Raw genomic sequence first — 22,891 nt, 5'->3', positions numbered from 1 at the left:
AATATCTAGGTTATAAGAAAGCAGACATTCTCTATGCCAGCCTGTCTAGCATTTTTCCATTACACTCACAACTGGTAAATGACACTTTTAATAATATTACCCTCTTCCTAGTAGTAAAATAGGTGATGTAAGCCATCAGAGCCAGGCCAGAAGGAAAGTGTCAGAATCACTTCTATTTTGATCCTCATAAAACCACCAGTGTTATCTGACTACCTAAGATCTTTTACTTCATCAAATGAAAATAACTACTATTTATTTCCTGGTGGCTCAGAGTGTAAAGAATCTGCCTGCAATGCAGGAGACATGGGTTCCATTCCTGAGTTGGGAAGATTCCCTGGAGGAGGAGATGGCAACCCACTCTGGTATTCTTGCCTGGAGAATTCCATGGACTGGCTACAGTCCATGGGGTCGTGGCAAAGAGTCCGACATGCCTGAGTGACTAACACCTTCACTTTCATTGTCGCTGTACCAGGAACTGCTCTAAGAAATTTACATGTGCCAATTGAATGAATCCTCACAGAAAACTCAGTGGGTAGTTAGGACTCTTCTCTCCATTTTATGGGTGCCAGGACAAGAGCACATCTGGGTAGAATGCAGGCAATCTGATGCCAGAACCTCCACTCTGAGCCTCTATTTCTTCAGTTCTAACACACACTTTTGTACCTTTAGATTATCTCTGAAATGGCAATTATTTGTGCAATTGCAATCATCACAATCAATTGTGATGCTACAGAATGCTCAGTAGTTTTTTGTTGTTACATTAGAAATATTCAGAAACACTCATGCTATCCTGACTGCTACATGTCTATAATTTATATCATTACTCAGTCAGTCAGTTCAGTCGCTCAGTCGTGTCTGACTCTTTACGACCCCGTGAACCACAGCATGCCAGGCCTCCCTGCCCATCACCAACTCCCGGAGTCCACCCAAACCCATGTCCATTGAGTGGGTGATGCCATCCAACCATCTCATCCTCTGTCGTCCCCTTCTCCTCCTGCCCTCAATCTTTCCCAGCATCAGGATCTTTTCCAATGAGTCAGCTCTTCACATCAGATGGCCAAAGTATTAAATGGCAAATCAAATTTAAATTTTAAGTTGTATAATTAAGCTTAAAGTCTACATTGCTATATACAACTTTCTTTTGTGATCATCAAGTAAGCCTCAGTGATATAATAAGATACCACTCTAAGTCAGTTCCAAATAGCCAGATCTTTGTAGGGGCTCTCAGTGGTTGAATAACATCTAAATAAATGTCTATCTTTGGGTTAAGGAACTAAGAATACTCTTGTGTGGCCTTTGTTAAGGCCAAGATTTCTAGGCTGACTAACCACAAGGGTCTCAAGGGAATAACAACCCTTGCTCTTTCTGTCACCTATTGTACCCATTCCAGAATCACTTTAATTTTTACATGAGTTTTAAAGAGCAGAGTGTCTATTTTTTAGATTGCAAAATAACATCTTCCCCCAATTTTTCCATTGTGTTCTCTTGGTTTGAATCTGAATTATGGCTTCAAAATGTTGCCTCACAGAAGACTTATTTTACAAAATGACTATAGTTTTAGAAGCTGCATACTCATGTTACTGCAGGTCCATGAACTGACCTCCCTGTACACCTGACCTGGAAGAATCTTCCTCTGTCATTGTTTCCCCCTCTTCTTTCCCATCCTCTGCCCCAGCACTGTTCTGTTTTGTAAGCTTTCCCTGTTTTCAGCTGTGAATCATATCTGTCTGATGGCCTTAGTGTGGAGTGAATGGACACACTACGGAATATTTGTATTTTAAATCTTAAGTTTAACTGTAGGATGAAAGACCATGATACTTGCAAAAACCTATTTATAGTATGTTTGAATAAGACTTAGGGGGCTAGATTTCTTGTGGCAAGTGGAATGGAGTGGGGAACAATTCCACAGCCCTTCTAAAATCTTAACCTCCAGGTACTAATACCTTTACCAGCCCAAGGAAGCTTGAACCCTATGAACAGACAAGAAAGGGATGAAACAAAATGCATAAGGGATCCAACAGCAGCATGGACACTTACCTTAAACATACGAGGCATTTCCTTTCTCCTTGCAGGAACAAAATCAGAGGGCCAGACTGAACTGACAGAAAAAGCTCCATCCCTGCAGGAAAAGCAAGACTCTGGGAGTGAGTAGAATTGCCTGAAAGTGAGTACAATGATACGTAGACAAAATCCTCAAACTTAATTACCCTGACTTTTAACATTCTTTTTTGTAGGAGCTGACAGTGATCAAAATATTGTAACAGCAGTTCTCAGCCAGTTGCATATTATCAGAAAACCCAAGTTAACTCTGGGCTGTTCATGGGGGAGTCAACTCCATGTGACTCCCTATTCACAGGGAGCTAAGAAAGGAGCGCATGTCCAACTGCAAAGCCACTGGCCCTAGAGTATGGGCCATATGCTCAGATCAGCTTGCTTGTGTATTTTGTCAATGTTACTGAGATACACTTGGCACGTAATAAACTGCACACATTTAAAGTAGACAATTAGATAAGTTTTGATTTATGTATACACCTGTGAGATCATCACCACAGTGGAGATAATGAATGTACCCATCACCCCCAAGTTTCTTGGAACAGCTGTGTAACCCTTACCCTTCTCCCTCCTTGGAACTCTTCCTCACTCCCCCACTGATCTGCTTCCTGTCACTCTAGATTAATTTGCATTTTCTAGCACCTTATAGAAATGGAAAGGTACACTATATATTCTTTTTGTCTGACTTTTTCTTAGCATAATAATTTTGAGATGCATTAGTGTTGCTGCATGGATGGGTACTTCATTTCTATATATTGATGAATAATATTTCATTGTATGGATATGCCACAGTGTATCCATTCACCCATTAATGAACATTTGGCTTATTTCAAGTTTGGGATGTTTTAAATAAAGGTGTTATGAATGTTAATGTCTGTCTTTGCGGACATATGTGTTCTCTTGGGGAAATACCTAGGAGGAGAATGACTAGATTGGAGAAGGCAATGGCAACCCACTCCAGTACTCTTGCCTGGAAAAATCCCATGGATGGAGAAGCCTGGTGGGTTGCAGTCTGTGGGGTCGCACAGAGTCAACATGACTGAAGCGACTTAGCAGCAGCAGAAGCAGAATGACTAGATTATATATTCACTTCGGTTCAGTTCAGTCGCTCAGTAGTGTCTGACTCTTTGCGAACCCATGAACCGCAGCACGCCAGGCCTCCTTGTCCATCACCAACTCCCAGAGTTTACTCAAACTCATGTCAATTGAGTTGCTGATGCCATCCAGCCATCTCATCCTCTGTCGTCCCCTTCTCCTCTCGCCTTCAATCTTTCCCAGTATCAGGGTCTTTTCAAATGAGTCAGCTCTTTGCATCCGGTGGCCAAAGTATTGGAGTTTCAGCTTCAGCATCAGTCCTTCCAGTGAACATTCAGGACTGATTTCCTTTAGGATGGACTAGTTGGATCTACTTGCAGTCCAAGGGATTCTCAAGAGTCTTCTCCAACACCACAGTTCAAAAGCATCAATTCTTAGGTGCTCAGCTTTCTTTACAGTCCAACTCTCACATCCATACATGACCACTGGAAAAACCGTAGCCTTGACTAGATGGACCTTTGTTGGCAAAGTAACGTTTCTGCTTTTTAATATGCTGTCTAGGTTGGTCATAATTTTTCTTCCAAGGAGTAAGCGTCTTTTTATTTCATGGCTGCAGTCACCATCTGCAGTGATTTTGGAGCCCCCAAAAATAAAATCCGCCACTGTTTCCACTGTTTCTCCATCTATTTGCCATGAAGTGATGGGACCAGATGCCATGATCTTTGTTTTCTGAATGTTGAGCTTTAAGCCAACTTTTTCACTCTCCTCTTTTACATATTAGGTGTGCATTTAACTTTTTAAATATTTTTCAAAGTGATTATATGATTTACAAAGCAATGTATGAGAGATTTAGGTTTTCCACATCTAAGTCCTCCAATACTTGAAACAGTCTTTAATTTTAGCTTTTCTTATGGATGTAAAGTGATATCTCATGGTTGTTTTATTTGAATTGCCCTAATAATTAATGACATTGAGCATCTGTTAATGTGCTTATTTGACATATGTATCATCTTCTCTATTGAAGTATCTTTCCAAATTCTTTGCCCTTTTTAAAAATTGAGCTATTTTCTTATTGTTGAGTTTAAAGAATATTTTTATATACTTGATATGTAAGTTCTTTTTCAGATATTTGATTTGCCACCAGTCCACAATTTCTATTACTTCTCTTAACAGTGTATTTCAAAGAGCAGAAGTTCTAAATTTTGATGAAATCCAATTTATCAATTTTTAAATTTTACCTGTTGTGCTTTGATGTTATATCTAAAAACTGTTTGTCTTATACAAGATCAGAAAGGCTTTCTCCTAAGTTTACTTCTAGGTACATTATAGCTTTAGGTTTTACATTTAGTTCTATCATATATTTTGAGTTAATTATTATACATAGAAAAAGTATAGATCAAAGTTGATTTTTAAATATATGGATATCTAAAATTCCATACCATTTGTTGGTAGCTATTATAAGATGTTGAAAATACTGTACATATTAAAGTAACAGAATAGAAAATATATAAATATATTTACATATATATATGTTACATATTATAAATATATATGTTTTTAATGTGTATTATATATATTCTATATATTTGGGTATATTTATTAATTTGTTCTTTATTTCAAAATTGTTTTGACTTTTCTAGCTCTTCTGCATTTCCCTATGAATTTTAGAATCAACTTGTCAATTTCTTTTTTTATATTAAACACTCTCCAATAAATTTTTTTTTACTTATACATATATTCACTCTGTTTTAGATTCTTTTTCCATAGAATATTGAGTAGAGTTCCCTGGGCTATACAGTCAGTCCTTATTAGTTATCTATTTTATATATAGTAGTGTATATGTTTTCATTCCAATCCCAAAGAAAGGCAATACCAAAGAATGTTCAAACTACTGCACAATTGCACTCATCTCACATGCTAGTAAAGTAATGCTCAAAATTCTCCAAGCCAGGCTTCAACAGTACGTGAACTGTGAACTTCCAGATGTTCAAGCTGGTTTTAGAAAAGGCAGAGGAACCAGAGATCAAATTGCCAACATCTGCTGGATGATTCAAAAAGCAAGAGAGTTCCAGAAAAACATCTATTTCTGCTTTATTGACTATGCCAAAGCCTTTGACTGTGTGGATCACAATAAACTGTGGAAAATTCTTCAAGAGATGGGCATACCAGACCACCTGACCTGACTCTTGAGAAACCTGTATGCAGGTCAGGAAGCAACAGTTAGAACTGGACATGGAACAACAGACTGGTTCCAAATAGGAAAAGGAGTGCATCAAGGCTGTATATTGTCACCCTGCTTATTTAACTTATATGCAGAGTATATCATGAGAAACGCTGGGCTGGAGGAAGCACAAGCTGGAATCAAGATTGCCAGGAGAAATATCAATGACCTCAGATATGCTGATGACACCACCCTTATGACAGAAAGTGAAGAGGAACTAAAAAGCCTCTTGATGAAAGTGAAAGAGGAGAGTGAAAAAGTTGGCTTAAAGCTCAACATTCAGAAAACAAAGATCATGGCATCCAATCCCATCACTTCATAGCAAATAGATGGAGAAACAGTGGAAACAGTGTCAGACTTTTTTTGGGCTCCAAAATCACTGCAGATGGTGATTGCAGCTGTGAAATTAAAAGACGTTTGCTCCTTGGAAGAAAAGTTATGTCCAACCTAGACAGCATATTAAAAAGCAGAGACATTACTTTGCCAACAAAGGTCTGTCTAGTGAGAGCTATGGTTTATCCGGTAGTCATGTATGGATGTGAAATTTGAATCATAAAGAAAGTTGAGCACCGAATATTGATGCTTTTGAACTGTGGTGTTGGAGAAGACTCTTGAGAGTCCCTTGGGCTGCAAGGAGATCCAACTAATTCATCCTAAAGGAAATCAGTCCTGAATATTCATTGGAAGGACTGATGCTGAAGCTCCAATACTTTGACCACCTGGTGCAAAGAGCTGACTTACTGGAAAAGACCCTAAGCTGGGAAAGATGGAAGGCAGGGAGAGGAGGGGGTGACAGAGGATGAGATGGTTGGATGGCATCATTGACTCAGTGGACATTAGTTTAAGCAAACTCCAGGAGACAGTGAAGGACAGGAAAGCCTGACATGCTGTAGTCCATGGGGTCTCAGAGTTGGACACAACTTAGTTAGTGACTAACCAGCAACAACAATATACCCAGGAGTGGAACTCCTGGATCATATGGTGGCTCTATTTTTAGTTTTTAGAGGAACCTCAATACTGTTCTCTCCATACTGTTTCCACCAGCAGTGTAAATGGGTTCCCTTCTCTCCATACTCTTCAGCATTTATTGTTTGCAGATTTTTCTGTGGCGGCCATTCTGACTGGTGTGAGGTGATACCTTATTGTAGTTCTGATTTGCTTTTCTCTAACCATTAGTGATGTTGAGCATCTTTTCACATGCTTTTAAACCATCTGTATGTCTTCTTTGGAGAAACGTTTCTTTAGATCTTCTGTCCATTTTTTGATTGGGTTGTTTAGCATTTTTTTTATATATTATATATTGAGCTGCATGAGCTATTTGCATATTTTAAAGATTAATCCCTTCTTGGTTGCTTCACTTACAAATATTTTCTCCCATTTTGAGGGTTGTCTTTTCTTTTGTTTATGGCTTCCTTTGCTATGCAAAATCTTTAAAGTTTGATTAGGTCTAATTTGTTTATTTTTGTTTTTATTTTCATTAGTGTACTCTAGGAGTTGGATTGAAGCTTGTCAGTTTCTACAAAAAAAATTAAGAAGCCTACTGGGATTTTGATCAAGACTGTGTGGAACTATAGATCAACTTTGGGGACACTCACATTTTTTAAATACTGAGTTTTTCAATGCATGAACACAGTGTCTCTCTCCATTTATTTAAGTCTTCATTAATTTCTCTCATCAATATTTTATAGTTTTCAGTATACAAGTCTTACATAACATTTGCCAGATTTATATCTAAGTATTTAATATTTTGATGTTATTGCAAATGTATTATTTATTTATTTTTGATTTCTGATTCTTTATTGCTAATATAAAGAAATGCAATTTATTTTAGTATATTGATCAAGTATCCTGCAAACTTGATAAATTCCTTTATTAGTTCTAAAAGTATTTTTAGACTACATTGAATTTTCTGCATACTTATTTTGTCTATGAATAATTGTCCTTCCTTCTTTCCAACCTGGAAGTATTTTGTATTTTTTCCTTCCCTGGCCTGGATATCCAATACAGTGTTAACTAAGAGTGGTGAGATCAAATATTTTTGTCTTTTTTCTGATCTTATGGAGAAAGTATTCACTCTTTTGCCACTAATTATGATGTCAGCTTTGGGATTTTCATAGGTGTCTTTTATCAGGATGAAGAAACTCCCTTCTAAGTGTCCATCAAGAATATATAAACACATTTCATCAAATGTCTTTATTGTATCTATTGACATGATTGTTTTCATTTGTTTATATGATAAAATACATTGATTATTTAATGTAAACTGGCCTTCTTGAGATACACTACATTTGCTCAAGATGCAAAACAATTTTTACATAATATTGAATTCTATTTACTAACATTTTGTAGTTTTCCTCACATGCATTTGCTGATCAATATCTTGCTGAATCAAGCCAGATCCTCTGTAGGGCCTTGCAGAGCTAGTGCATGATCTCAATCAATCCCTTTTCCTCTCCCTCTCCCTCTCTCTCTCCTTCTTTCTCGTCTCTGATACTCTGTCCTGTCAACTCAGGACCCTGGGCCCCTCTGGACTCTCAGTTATATCACTTCAGTACAGGGTGTTCACCTGGGTTTGCTTGGAATTCCCATTTTATGTACTGGAAACTCTCACAAATCAGTAACCTAGGGCAAGTATAGAGCTCACCTCACTTGTTTCCCTTCATTGTCTAATGTTTAGCACCTTAAATCATTTTTTTCTTGTTATTTCAGAGGAAAGGTTAAATATAAATATGGCCCTTGTTACTCTATCTTGGTTGAAAGTAGAAGTCTGTTTAATCTAGCTCACTTGATAATTTTCTACTTCTGCCACACTTTGAACAAACTCATTTCCTTCCCCTAATGCTATCATCCCCCATCTTGGACACCCTTAACATCTGTCAATGTGACCCTCAGTTTTTCAGTCTTGATGACTTACAAACCTCAGTACCATCTGGTATTGTTACTCTTTTCTTCATCTTCTTTTTTCTGCCACTCACCATGTCCCATGAGGTAACTTCAGTAATATTTCCTGCACCCATTTTTCTTTGGTAATTCCTGCGGCCACCATTTTAATGCAGACTCTCGTCTGATCTGAAGGATGGACAGTTGCAGACTGGACTTCTTGGCTCCAACTCTGCTTTCATTTTCCCTGTGCCCAGCATCAAACATACACACACACACACACACACACACACACACACACACACACACACACACTCCTAAATTAACTTTTGATTAAAAATCTACTTCCAGACTAACCTTACTAAAGTCACCTTCAAGATCATCTACTTTCCTGTATCAGTTATTCAATGTACTACCAAATTTCTGACAAAACTATTAGCTGAGGTAAAGAATATAGAAAAGTGCTTGTTGCTAAGCAATAAAAATAAGATAGGATGAATACAGAGACCCACAGAATCTGTGATAAGCAGAAAATTCAGGCTGAGCAACCATACAGCCATCATAGTACAGGCTACACCTGGTAAATAAGTATAAAGGAATAATATGCACAAGTTGCTCTTTACCTGGAACCATAAGAAGTGAAGGAACCACCCAGGGTGCGTGCAGAAAAGGAAGGAAAGAAGGCCAAGGGCAGATGCTCTGAGATACTAAGAGGAAAGTATAGAGGACCCGAAAAGATTCGCAAAAGTCAGGGGGAGCAGAGAACATATTGCCTTTTCCTGAATAGGATACACTTGCTATAATTTCACTGATTCAGTATTTTTTATTAAACACTTAAACAGTGTCTGGAGTGAAGTCAAAAACAGCAAAGTAAGGGTCTCTGAATATTCTCTCCTTCATAAAAAAAAATCAGAAAACTATCAAAATTCATCAGAAACAACCTTTACAGAACTTATAAATTAACGAAGCTTGGTGGCAACCTGAGAAGAATTAATTTTTTAGAAAATCAACTGAACCTTGGTAAGAATTATGAGCTTTGTGGTAGTTTAACCCGCCCTAGCACTATGCTCTATTTACAGCTCCTCACTAGACTTGAAAAATGGACATCTGTATTCACAGTACATCCTAGAAGTCACTAGACACCTAAGGAAGTGGAAAGAGGAGAAAGGAGCTGGTGTATGACTTGATTCAGAGCTCTCCATGGGAAAAGTCTATTCCCCAAGGTGCACTTAAAGAAAACAATTTCATACAAGTATTTTAACTGTATAGCTGTCTACCCAGTACTTAGCAGTCAGACAAGAGTTATATATTAACCAAAAATCTTAAAAGGAAAAGACAGAAACTGAGATATCCATAAGGGTTCTGAGAAGCTCTGACATATTGCTAAGAATCTTGATCATCATGCACACGCATAGAACTGTGAACATACTTAGGGTTATGTATATGCTCCGGAAAGACCAGAGAAGGACACAAGTTCTCACCTCTGACATTGGATGTGTATATAAATGGTTTTCATCAGACTTTGGAGGCTTTCAGCCATTATTTTTTACAATGTTCTTGAGCATTTGCACAAGTAGAAAGTGTTGTAAACTGCCTGGCTGAGTGTTGAAGTGCTCCCATTTGCACCCAGAGCCCTTCAGCAAAGTCTAGGAGATTCATCGGTTCCAAAAATTTAAAGAAATCTCTGCAAAATCATTAGCTGACTACTAAGTTAACAAAAGGGAAACTTCAGTAACCATATATGACTAAGAATAAAGACTTTACTGATTAGTTGAAGAAAGTCAGTGAACAAGCAAACAACTACAACAAACAACAATAACAAATCCTGGAGAAGAGGTATAATTTGATAACCAGAGTTAGCAGTGGTATTATCTGAACTGTTTTATATGTATATACACAACATTGCAAGGAAGCACAGAAGTATGACCAATACACAAGGAAAAAGAGCATCTCTGAGGAATGCCAGATGTTGGATTTACCACACAAAGACTTAAATCAGCTATTTTAAATACATTTGAAGACCTAAATGAATCCATGCCTAAAGAAATAAATACAAGTATGATAATGATGACTCAACAAATAGGAAATATAAATAAGGAAATATAAATTATAAAAAGGAACCAAACAGAAATTCTGAGGTTGAAGAGTACAACTGAAATGAAAAATTTACCAGAAGGGCTCAACAACAGATCTGAGCAGGTAGAAAGGAGAACCATTGAACTTGAATATAGGACAAATAATACTATCCAATCTGAGAAAAAGAAAAAAGAATGAAGAACAATGAACAGAGCATCGGAGTCTTTTGGGAAACCTAAAGAATGCTAAAATATGTTTAATAGAAGTTCCAGAAAAAAAGGAGAGAAGATGGGGTAGAAAAAAATAATTCAGTGAAAATCTCAAATCAATTTATAACCTAACTTCCCATCTTAAGAAACTAGGAAAAGAGCAAACTAAACTCATACCAAACAGAATGAAGGAGATATAAATTTCAGAGTGGAAATTAATAAAACATATAGTATAAAAATAAGAGAAAATGAAGAAAACCAAACAAAATTGACAAACTTTTAGCTAAACAACCAAAAAAAAAATCAGGGAAACCTCAAATTACTAAACTCAAAAGTAAAATAGGTAAGAAAAATAAAGTAGGTACTTTACTTCTGATCTTCCAGAAGTTAAAAAGAAGCATAAGGAGATACTATGAATAAGTTTATGCCCACCTCCCAAGTTAAACAGTTCTACCTGAAATGGAAACACAAGTCCCCCAAACCAGGAAGCTTTCACAAGGCACTGGTCCAACCCCACCAGAGGAGAGCAGACTCAAAAAGAGGAATGAAAAGAAATGAGGACAACATTAAGGGCACCAACATTTGAATCATAGGAATCTCAGAAAAAGAGGAGAAAAAAGAAAAGGTATGAGAAAACATTTGCAGAGATTATAGTCAAAAATTTCCCTAACAAGAGAATGGAAATAGCCACCCAAGTGCAGAAAGCCAAGAGAGTCCCATACAAGATAAACCCAAAGAGAAACATGACAAGAAACATACGCATCAAACTAATAAAAATTAAAAGTAAAGGAAAAAAGGTTAAAAGCATCAAGGGAAAAGCAACAAATAACATATCAGGGGATCCCTATAAGGCTAACAACTGATCTTTCAACAGAAACTCTGCAGGCCAAAAGCGGGCAGCAGGATAACTTAGAGTGATGAAAGGAAAAAAAAGCTTACTACCAAGATTACTTTATGCAACAGGATCTCATTCAGATTCAAAGGAGAAATCAAAAGCTTTACAGATAAGCAAAAGTTAAGAGAATTCAGCACCACCAAACCAGCTTTACAACAAATGCAAAAGAAACTTCTCTAGACAGATAACACAAGAGAAAGAAAAGGCCTACAAAAACAAACCCAAAATAGCATAAATGATAATAGGATCATACATATCAAAAATTACCTTAAATGTAAATGTATTAAATGTTCCAGACAAAAGACATTGATCGGCTGAATGGATACAAAAACAAGACCCCTCTACATGCTGTCTACAAGGGACACTTTCAGACTTAGGGACACATTCTGACTGAAAATGAGAGGCTGGCAAAATATATTCCATGCAAATGGAAATCAAAAGAAAGCAGGAGTGATGCTTTCTTATTTCAGTTAGAACTGTTTAATTTGGGGGATGGGCATAAAATTATGCATAAACTCAAAACTTATTCAAAGCTCGTATCAGATAAAATAGATTTTTAAATAAAGACTAGACAAGGAAAGACACTACATAATGATCAAGGGATCAATCCAAGAAGAAGATATAACAATTATAACAATTATAAATGTGTATGCACCCAACATGAAGCACATCAAATCAATATGTAAGGCAAATGCTAACAACTATTAAGGGAAATTGACAGTTAACACAATAATCGCAGGAGACTTTAACACCCCATCCACACCAATGGACAGATCATCCAGACAGAAAATGAATGATATATTGGGACATTTGTACCTAATTGATATTTACAGAGCATTCCATCCAAAAATAGCAAATTTCACTTTTTTCTAAAGTGTATGTGGAACATTCTCAATGATAGATCACAAATCAAGCATTGGTAAATTTTTAAAAAATTGAAATTAATTCATATCAATGTATGACAAAACCCACTGGAAAAAAAAATAATAATAATAATAAAAATTAAAAAAAAAATATTTTCTCCAAAAAAAAAAAAAAATTATTTCAAGTATATTTTCTGACCACATTCTATAAGATTAGATATCATCTCAGGGAAAAAAAAAAACTATAAAAAACACAAACATATGGAGGCTAAATCATACGCTTCTGAAAAACCAAGATGTCACTAAAGAAACCAAAGAGGAAATTAAAAAAAAAAATACCTGGAAGCAAATGAGAATGAAAACGTGACAACTCAAAACCTGTGGGATGCAGTAAAAGCTGGCTAAGAGAGAAGTTTACAGTAATACAAGCCTACCTCAAGAAACAAAAGAACCATCAAGTAAACAACCTAACTATACTCATAGAGCAACTAGAAAAAGAATAATAAAAATACTCCAAAGTTATCAGAAGGAAAGAAACTATAAAGATCAGAGCAGAAATAAATGAAAAAGAAATAATGGAGACAATAGCAAAGATCCATAAAACTAAAAGCTGGCTCTTTGAGAAGATAAAATTAACAAACCATTAGCCAGACTCATCAAGAAAAGAAAGAAGACTCAAATCAATAAAATTAGAAACGAAAAAGGAGAAGTTACAACAGACAATGCAGAAATACACAGGATCATTAGAGACTACTACGAGCAACTCTATGCCAATAAAACGAACAACTTGGAAGAAGTGGACAAATTGTTAGAAAAGTATAACCTTCCAAGGCTGAACCATAGAAAATATGAACAGGCCAATCACAAGCACAGAAATTGAAACTACAATACAAATCTTGCAAGAAACAAAAGCCTGGGATCAGATGGCTTCACATACTTCACAGGCAAATTCTACCAAAGGTTTAGAGAGGAGCTACCACCTATCCAGCTCCAACTCTTCCAGAGAATTGTAGAGGAAGGAGAAACTCCCAAACTCATTCTATGAAGCCACCACCACCCTGATAACAAAACCAGACAAATAACACAATCAAGGAAAGAAAATTACAGGCCAATATCACTGATGACCATAGATGCAAAAATCCTCAACAAAATTCTAGCAAACAGAATCCAACAGCACATTAAAAGGATCACACACCAAGATCAAGTGGGCTTTATCCCAGGGATGCAAGGATTCTTCAATATATGCAAATCAATCATTACGACACACCATATTAACAAAGTGAAAGACAAAAAACACGTTCATCTCAATATATGCAGGGAAAGCTTTTGACAAAATTCAACACCCATTCATGATTTAAAAAATTCTCCAGAAAGTAAGCATAGAAGGAACCTATCTCAACATAATAAAGGCCATATATGGCAAACCCAGAGCAAATATTATTCCCAATGGTGAAAAATCAAAAGCATTTCCTCCAAGATCAGGAGAAAGACAAGGATGCCCACCCCTGCCATGATTATTCAACATAGTTTTGGAAGTCCTAGCCATGGCAGTCAGAGAAGAAAATGAAATAAAAGGAATCCAGATTGGAAAAGAAGAAGTAAAACCCTCACTGCTTGCAGATGACATGATACTATACATAGAAAATTCTAAAGATTCCACCAGAAAATCACTTGAGCTAATCTATGAACATAGTAAAGTCACAGGATATAAAATTAATACACAGAAATCCCTTGCATTCCTATACACTAACAATGAGAAATCTGAAAGAGAAATTAAAGAAACAGTCCCATTCATCATTGCAACAAAAGAACAAAATATCTAGGAATAAGCCTATATAAAGAGACAAAAGCTGTGTGCAGAAAACTATAAGACACTGAAGAAGGAAATAAAAAAATGACACAAACACATGGAGAGATATATACATGTTCTTGGATTAGAATAATTAATATTGTGAAAATTAATTATTCCAATTAATCAGTGGTATTTTTCACAAAACTGGAGCAGAAATTTTCATGATTTGTATCAAAACACAAAAGACCCTGAACAGCCAAGCCAATCTTGAGAAAGAAAAATAGCTGGAGAAATCAACCTTCCTGATCAGAGTATACCACAAAGATACAGTCATCAAGAAAGTATGGTACTGGTACAAAAACAGAAATATAGACCAATGGAATAAGATAGAAAGCTCAAGGAAAAAACCCTTATACCTATGGGCACCTTATCTTTGACAAAGGAGACAAAGATATACAATGAAGAAAAGAGAGCCTCTTCAATAAGTGGTGCTGGGAAAACTGGGTAGCCACGTGTAAAAGAATGAAACTAGAACACTTCCTAACACCATATACAAAAATAAACTCAAAATAGATTAAAGACCTAAATGTAAGGGCAGAAACTATAAAGCTCTTAGAGGAAAACATAAGCTGTAAACTCTGACATAAATCACAGCAAGATCCTCTATGACTCACCTCCTAGAGTAATGGAAATAAAAACAAAATAAATAGGACCTAATTAAACTTAGTCTAGTCAAGGCTATGGTTTTTCCAGTAGTCATGTATGGATGTGAGAGTTGGACTATAAAGAAAGCTGAGCACCAAAGAATATCAATTCTTTTGAACTATGGTGTTGGAGAAGACTCTTGAGAGTCCCTTGGACTGCGAGGAGATCCAACCAGGCCATCCTAAAGGAAATCAGTCCTGAATGTTCATTGGAAGGACTGATGTTGAAGCTGAAACTCCAATACTTTGGCCACCTGATGCGAAGAACTGACTCATTTGAAAAGACCCTAACTTTGGGAAAGATTGAAGGCAGGAGGAGAAGCGGACAACAGAGGATGAGATGGTTGGATGGCATCACTGACTCAATGGACATGAGTTTGAGTAAATTCCGGTAGTTGGTGGTGGACAGGGAGGCCTGGCGTGCTGCAGTCCATAAGGTTGCGAAGAGTTGGACACAACTGAGCAACTGAACAGAACTGAACTGAATTAAACTTAAAAGCTTTTACACAACGAAGAAAATTATAAGCAAAGTGAAAAGACAGTCCTCAGAATGGGAGAAAATAAATGCAAATGATATAACTGACAACAGATTAATCTCCAAAATATATAAGCAGCACATGCAGCTCAATATTAGGAAAACAAAGAGCTGAATCACTAAATAGGCAGAGGACCTAAATAGACATTTCTTCAAAGAAGACATACAGATGGCTAATAAACATATGAAAGAGTGCTCAATGTCACTCCTTATTAGAGAAATGCAAATCAAAACTACAATGAAGTATCATCTAACACCACTCAGAATGGCCATCATCAAAAAATCTACAAACAATAAACGCTGGAGAGGATGTGGAGAAAAGGGAACACTCCTAGGCTGTTGGGAGGAATGTGAACTGATACAACCACTATGGAGAACAGTATGTGGATTCCTTTAAAAACTAGGAATAAATTTCCCATTTGACCCAGCAATCCCACTATTGGTCATATATCCTGAGGAAGCCACAGTTCTAAAAGATACATATACCCCAGTGTTCACTGCAACACTATTTACAATAGCTAGGACATGGAAGCAACCTAGATGTCCACTGATAGATGAATGGATAAAGAAGATGTGGTATGTATATACAATGGACTATTACTCTGCCATAAAAACGAATGAATTTGAATCAGTTCTAGTGAGATGGATGATCCTAGAGCCTATTATACAGGTAAGTCAGAGGGAGAAAAACAAATATCATATACTAACGCATATATCACTGGAGAAGGGAATGACAAATCACTTCAGTATTTTTGCCTCAAGAACCCCATGAACAAGGGATGTGCTCAGATAGTAGAGTAGAAGGATGTGCGTTCATCTCCTCCTATGAGAGAACCAAGATTGCAACTAGCTGTTGAACAACCATCAACAAGAGGATACTGGAACCCACCAAAAAAAAAAATACTCCACATCCAAAGACAGAGAAGAGGCCACAGCGAGACAGTAGGTGGGATGCAATCACAATAAAATCAAATCCCCTACCCTCTGGGTAGGTGACCCACAAACTGGAGAACAATAATACTAAAGAAGTTCTGCCACTGTTGTGAAGGTTCTGAACCCCACGTCAGGCATCCCAGCCTTGGGATCCAACAAAGGGATGAGAATCCCTAGGGAATGTGGCCTTGAAGGCCAGTGGGATTTGATTATAGGATTTCCACAGGACTGGGGGAAACAGAGACTCCAGTCTTGGAGGGAAAAACCAAAATCTTGCATGCACCAAGACCCAGAGGAAAGGAGCAGTGGTCCTACAAGAGACTGAACCAAAACTACCTGCTAGTGTTGGAGGGCCTCCTGTGGAGGCCTGGGTTAGCAAGGGCTCATCACAGGGACAAGGGCACTGGCAGCAGCAGGCTGGGAAGGTCCTCTTGACACAAACCCTCTTGGATTTAACCCTACCTTAGAGCCTAGGGCTGGGTTACCTCAGGCCAAACAACTAACAGAGAGGGAGTGCAACCCCACCCATCAACAGATATTTGGATTAAATCCATTATTTTACTGAACAAGGCCCTGCCCACCAGAGCAAGACTCAGTTTTTCCCACTGCCAGGCCCTCCCATCAAGAAGCTTACACAAGCCTCTTAGCCTCATCCATCAGAGGGCAGACAGAAGAAGCAAGAAGAAGCACAGTCCCACAGCAGCTAAAACAAAAATCATATTACAGAAAGTTAATCATGATGAAAAAAGAGAAATTTATGTCCTGGATGAAGGGACAAGATAAAGCCCCAGAAAAAGAGCTAAATGAAGTAGAGATAGGCAAACTTCCAGAAAAAGAATTCAGAATAATGATAGTGAAGATGATCCAGGATCTCAGGAAAACAATGGAGGAGATGCAAGAAGCATTTACAAAGACCTGCAGGAACTAAAGAACAAACAAACAGAGATGCTACTAGAAGGAATCAGTAGCAGAATTACCGAGGCAGAAGAAGGGATAAATGACCTGGAAGACAGAATGGTGGAAATCACTGGCACAGAACAGAATATAGAAAAAAGAATGAAAAGAAATGAAGACAGCCTGAGACCTCTGGGACAACATTAAATGCACCAATATTCATATTATAGGAATCTCAGAAGGAGAAGAGAAAGAGAAAAGACCTGAGAAAATATTGAAAATAGCTGAAAACTTCCCTAACATGGGAAAAGAAATAGTCAACCAAGTTTAGGAAGCACAGAGAGTCCCAGGCAGGATAAACCCAAAGAGGAAAACACCAAGACACACAGTAATCAAACTGACAAAATTACAGACAAAGATAAAATATCAAAAGCAACAAGGGAAAATGACAAATAACACACAAGGGAACTCCCATCAGGTAATCAGCTGATTTCTCAACAGAAACTACAAGGCAGAAGGGAATGGCACAATATATTTAAAGTGATGAAAGGGAAGAACCTACAACCAGGAATACTCTACCCAGCAAGACTCTCTTTCTGATTTGATGGAGAAATCAAAAGCTTTCCAGACAAGCAAAAGTTAAGAGAATTCAGCACCAACAAACCAGCTTTACAGCAAATGCTAAAGGAACTTCTCTAGGCAAGAAACACAAGAAAAAGAAAAGACCTACAGAAAATAAACCCAAAACAATTAGAAAAATGGTAATAGGATCATACATATTAATAATTACCTGAAATGCAAATGGATTAAATGTACTACAAAAGACATAGACTGGCTGTGTGGATGAAAACATGTGCATGTATGCACTTCCACTTAGCACATGACTCTGCTTTATATTATTAAGTCAATCATGTTCCCATTATGACTTGGGAAAAAAAAAAGAATCCCATTAACAGTATGAAAATATAAAAGATATGACACCAGAAGATTAGCTGCCACATTGGTAGGTGTCCAATATGCTACTAGGGAGGAGCAGAGAAATAGCTCCAGAAAGAATGAAGAAGCTGGGCCAACCAAAGATGGTTGGATGGCATCACCAACTCAATGGACAGGAGTTTGAGCAAACTCCAAGAGATAATGAAGGACAGGAAAGCCTGACATGCTGCAGGCCATAGGGTCACAAAGACTTGGACATGATTTAGTGACTGAACAACAACAAATACCACATATATATGGCATCTAGAAAAATGGTATTGATCAACCTATTTGCAGGGAAGCGATGGAGACACAGATGTCGAAGATGGACTTGTGGACACAGTGGGGACAGAGTGGGATGAATGGAGGAAGTAGTGTCAACATATATACACTATTGTGTGTAACATAGGTAACTGGTGAGAAGTTGCTATGTAGCACAGGAAACCCAGTCTGGTGCTCTAAGACAACCTAGAGGGGTGGGATTGGCAGGGGTGGGGAAGAAGGAGGCTCAAGAGGGGAGGTATATGTGTATAATTATGGTTGATTAATGGCGTCATACAGCAACAAGACATTGTTAAGCAATTTTCCTCCAATTAAAAAATAATGTAATAAATCATGGGAGTTAAGGGAAAAACAATGATCTCAAGAGACACAAGAAACCATCTGTCAATATCCAACAACACCTTTCCAGATAAAAAGACTCAACAAACCAGGAAGAGAAGGCCAGTTTCTCAACCTGACAAAGGGCATCAGTCATGAAAAATGAAGTCCTGATTCATGCTCCATGGGTGAGTCTTGAAAAATTATGCTTAGTGAAAGAAGCCAGTCACAAAATTCCACATGTTTTATCATTTTGTTTATATAAAAATTTAAAATAGGCAAATCCATAGAGATGGAAACAGGTTAATGGTTGTCAGGGGCTGGGGTCAGTGGTGAATGTAGAATGACTGCTAATTAATAAGGGTTTTTCTTTTTTTGATGTGATGAAAATCTAACATTAGGTTGTGGTGATGGTTTTAAAGCTTGTGATATACTAAAAACCAGTGGACTGTACATTTTTAAATGGTGAACTTTATAATACATAAGTAATATCTCAATGTAAAGAACTTTTGGTTTTGAGGTTGTATTTCCTTTCCTGCTATGCACATGTGCTGTTCTATGCTAAGTCACTTCAGTCATGTCCGACTCTTTGTGACCCCGTGGACTGTAGTCTACCAGGCTCCTCTGTCCATGGGATTCTCCAGGTAAGAATACTGGAGTGGGTGGCCATGCTCTCCTCCAGGGGATCTTCCCGACCCTGGGATCAAATGTACAGCTCCTGCATTGCTGGCAGATTCTTTACTGCTGAGCTAACAGGGAAGTCCTGCTATAAACACATGCAAACATAATAAGAAAATAAACTTCTGACTAAAAAAAAAACTCTTACAAATATTACACAGTTATAATCCACACCTAAGAGGTAATGATGCAAACTTTAGGCAAAAATCTTTTTTAAAGTCCTCATGGGAATGGTGAAAATTGGGGACTTAATGTAAAGTTGTGACAACACTACTTAAAAGAATATCAGAAACCATTTTTATTCCAGATCTTGTTTTGATAAAAACATTCTCCCTTTCAAAGCTTACCTCATGTCAATTACTTGACTCACTACAACATTCGGTTTTGAGTCTTCTTCATTCATATCATATAGGAAGAGTTTGAAGTCACAAACTATGGCCAATGCCCTCTGCCATCCCTTTTTCATGCCTGCTTTCTTTGGAATCTTTAGTTTTTATTTTTCAAGAAACAAATAAAAGCAATCCAAGCTGGAACATCAAACACTACACAATTATTACATATAAAATTAAAACAATACAAATGTGTTACAAATATATCACTTTTCTTGGTAAAAGATTGGAACCCAATGACATAACATGATTAAAATTTAAAAGCAAGGCGATTCTTTTGATTACCAATAATTCATGTGCATGAAAAATATATTAAATACTATTTCAGTTAACACAAGCAATTCATTCAAATAACAGTCACAGCTTTGCCTCTAAGGTAACATTAAATTCAAATTGGGTAACTCCAAAATCACCTCAGATTTTAAATATTTTTCAGGAAGATTTTTTTCACTTTTAATCTCATAAGTTATTATTCCTGACTGGAAGTCAAAGTCACATCATTAGGACAGATTTTAGCATTTGTTCAAGCCAGCATTAGCAAGGTAATGTCTAAATAGAAAACTTTGGGGAATTTGAAAATATCCTATTGGGGACAGCGACTCTTAGTTCTGAAATCATATTCTTAGGATGCAAAACATATTTTCAATTTAATATAATTAATATTGTATAACATATCATAGATACTTCTGACAGATATTGTACATGCATTTTGAAAAGTGATTAATAAACTCTTTAAGAGTTCATGGGAACCCAGAACATTGACACTTACCCAGACATGGCCTTCATAGGCTGTTCCCAAGCCTTTCTGTGGGTCTAGGCAGAAGGCACCTTCCTTCTGATAAAAAGGCACCGGACAAGCTCTTGGAGCTTTTTCTACACAGGCTGTGTGACATGAGAACCCACATGCTTTTTGAAGGAAATAGAGAGTTATGATTGTAGGGGGTAAAATGGGTTGACTCCCTCAACCCCCACTGCAATTCTGTCTACTCTATCCTAGAGATCAAAATGCTAAAAACTACCTGTCCCAGACTCCCTTGGAACTAAGTTTTGGACCTGACGTAAGTTCTGCTGGTAAGATAACCTTCTGTGAGACTCTGAATTGAGTCAAGCTAGGAGAGCTGCAAAATGCAGCACATCAGTTTTACTGGCTTGGATATTGACAGGAAGTGACAGCTGCAGGAATGGCTTCTGAATTGGATGGAAACTCTCTTAACTCTGCAGCAGCAGGGTGTTTCTTGACACTGGCAGAAGTTGCAGGTTCTGAGGGCTGCAGCAGTAGTGGTAGCTTCCAGATTCACCATCTTCTGTGACCCTGGTGGGAGCTGTTCCAGGCTCAGCAGAGACGGAGTGATGCTGGCAGCAGGAAATGCTCTGGGAGCTCAGCTCAGAAGCTGCCTCTGCTGCCCTAGGAGGATTGCGTGGGCACATCATTCCCCATGTAAAATCCCACTTTGTTTAATATGCTGGGATGCATTTTTGGTTAAGGCATCTCTGATTGTCAAAGTGCTGAGGACAGGAAGGCTGTCCTACTCCACACTGTGTGTTCATGAGTGGGCACTTGAGAGACTGGCTATTAGTACAGAGTCTGTTCCCTAGGATGAGGTATGAGGTGTCTGTGCGGCACTGTGATATACTGTTTGATAATTCCCAACTGTATTTCTTTCTTTCAGTGATGTCATAATAAATTCAATGAGTAAAATAAAAGGATTACAACTCAAGGCTAGCATTCTATTTTCCTGTCACATAAGCTGGTGAATGTGGTCCTCACACTCTACTATTGCTATAGAGAACAAAATTTATCAAACACATTTTCCTGATAACTGTGGCCTTGCCTGAAGACTACACAGCACACCTCCCTGGGGTGTGAGGGTATGAGGCTCTTTGGAGAGAGGTATCTTCAGAAGCCCCCATAGGAAATAGGTTCAGAGGGATTTTTAGTAAAGCGATCAGTTCACTGTCATGCTTCCACAATTCAAACAGAACGAAAGTTCTGACTGAATACTTGCATTCCTTCAAAAATGATACCTTGAAATCCTAATCCTCATGTGATGGTATTTGGAGATGGGGTCCTTGAGAGGACGCGGGAGTGGGGCCCTCGTGAATGGGATTAGCACCGTTATAGAAAAGACTGCACAGAGCTCCTTGGTTCCTCCTCCTGGTGAAGACACTGCAAGCAGTGCGCAGCCTGGAAGAAGGGCTCGCCAGAACTGGGCCACACTGCCACTCTGATCTGAGACTTCCCGCCAGTGAGGAACGTATGGCTGTGTTGGGAAGCCACCCAGTCTCTGTACTTTGTTATGGCACTGAGTTGACTAAAGCACTTAGATACAAGAACTATGAGTCTGACTCCATGTGTCCCTTCCTCAGATCTCACCATCACAGGTGCAGCCTTGTCTTATCAAACCCACCATCAGAGACGTGCACTGGTGACACTTGGTGGGAGCGGTAAAGGATGTGAGGAAAAACCGGTGGGCCTTATGCTACAAAACAAAGAGACCAAACGCACATTGATGGTTAAATAACATTGAATAGGTCATTCTGGTGATTCCTTCAACCCATCCTGCCCCAAACAAAGAAAAGCAGCTTTCCCTTTTCTCACCAGTACTTAAGATTCTTGCCCCTAAGTACTTCATAATTGGAAAATTCTGATTTAAAAAATCCAAAAATACCAAGAAGAGAAAGGGGGTGTGGAGGAGTAGAAGAAAAAAGAGAACTGTTTAAGTGGTGATCAAATGTACATTACTACTACTTGGAAGCAGTAGCAATAAATGAAGCCTGACTTTTATTTGCGCTGATATGTTCTAAACATTTAAAAATTCTAGATTGACAAATTTTTCAAATGATTCCTTTATTACAAATGGAGTCAAAATTGCCTATGGGGAGGGGTAGCAAAAATAATATGGTTTTTAAAATCTTCTTTAGAAGAAAGAATAATTTCAAAATTTTATCTCTACAGCAAATTATGTTTCATTTTCTACTATCAATAAAAAAGAATGTGCTCCAGGAAATGGAACACTCCTATTAAGTTAAGCAAGACCTATTATACCTTCAAGACAGAAGGCACCCTGAAATTTCTCACTGAGACCCCAATAACTAAAACTGTAGATGTTTTCACAGAATTATCAACTTGACAACCCACTATAGATTTTCCATTTCTTTA

The 22,891-nt window shown here is 37.7% G+C and overlaps 1 protein-coding gene across 1 annotated transcript in view; it reads right to left on the bottom strand.

The window, feature by feature from the left end:
• Positions 1 to 2,080: 2,080 nt before the first annotated feature.
• LOC133071420 (serine/threonine-protein kinase MRCK alpha-like) overlaps positions 2,081 to 22,891 on the bottom strand; it is a 53,638-nt gene continuing 32,827 nt past the window's right edge. Inside the window, exons 8-11 of the mRNA XM_061164008.1 lie at positions 22,106 to 22,211; positions 20,501 to 20,637; positions 19,690 to 19,826; positions 2,081 to 2,138 (exon numbers count right to left, since the gene is read on the bottom strand). Coding sequence (XP_061019991.1) covers positions 2,081 to 2,138; positions 19,690 to 19,826; positions 20,501 to 20,637; positions 22,106 to 22,211 — 438 coding nt within the window. The remainder of the gene's footprint in view (positions 2,139 to 19,689; positions 19,827 to 20,500; positions 20,638 to 22,105; positions 22,212 to 22,891) is intronic.

The sequence above is a fragment of the Dama dama genome, chromosome 16 (assembly GCF_033118175.1).
Source record: "Dama dama isolate Ldn47 chromosome 16, ASM3311817v1, whole genome shotgun sequence".
Taxonomy (NCBI): domain Eukaryota; kingdom Metazoa; phylum Chordata; class Mammalia; order Artiodactyla; family Cervidae; genus Dama; species Dama dama.
Note: the sequence above shows the minus strand (reverse complement) of the source record. Positions and strands in the feature narration are given on the sequence as shown.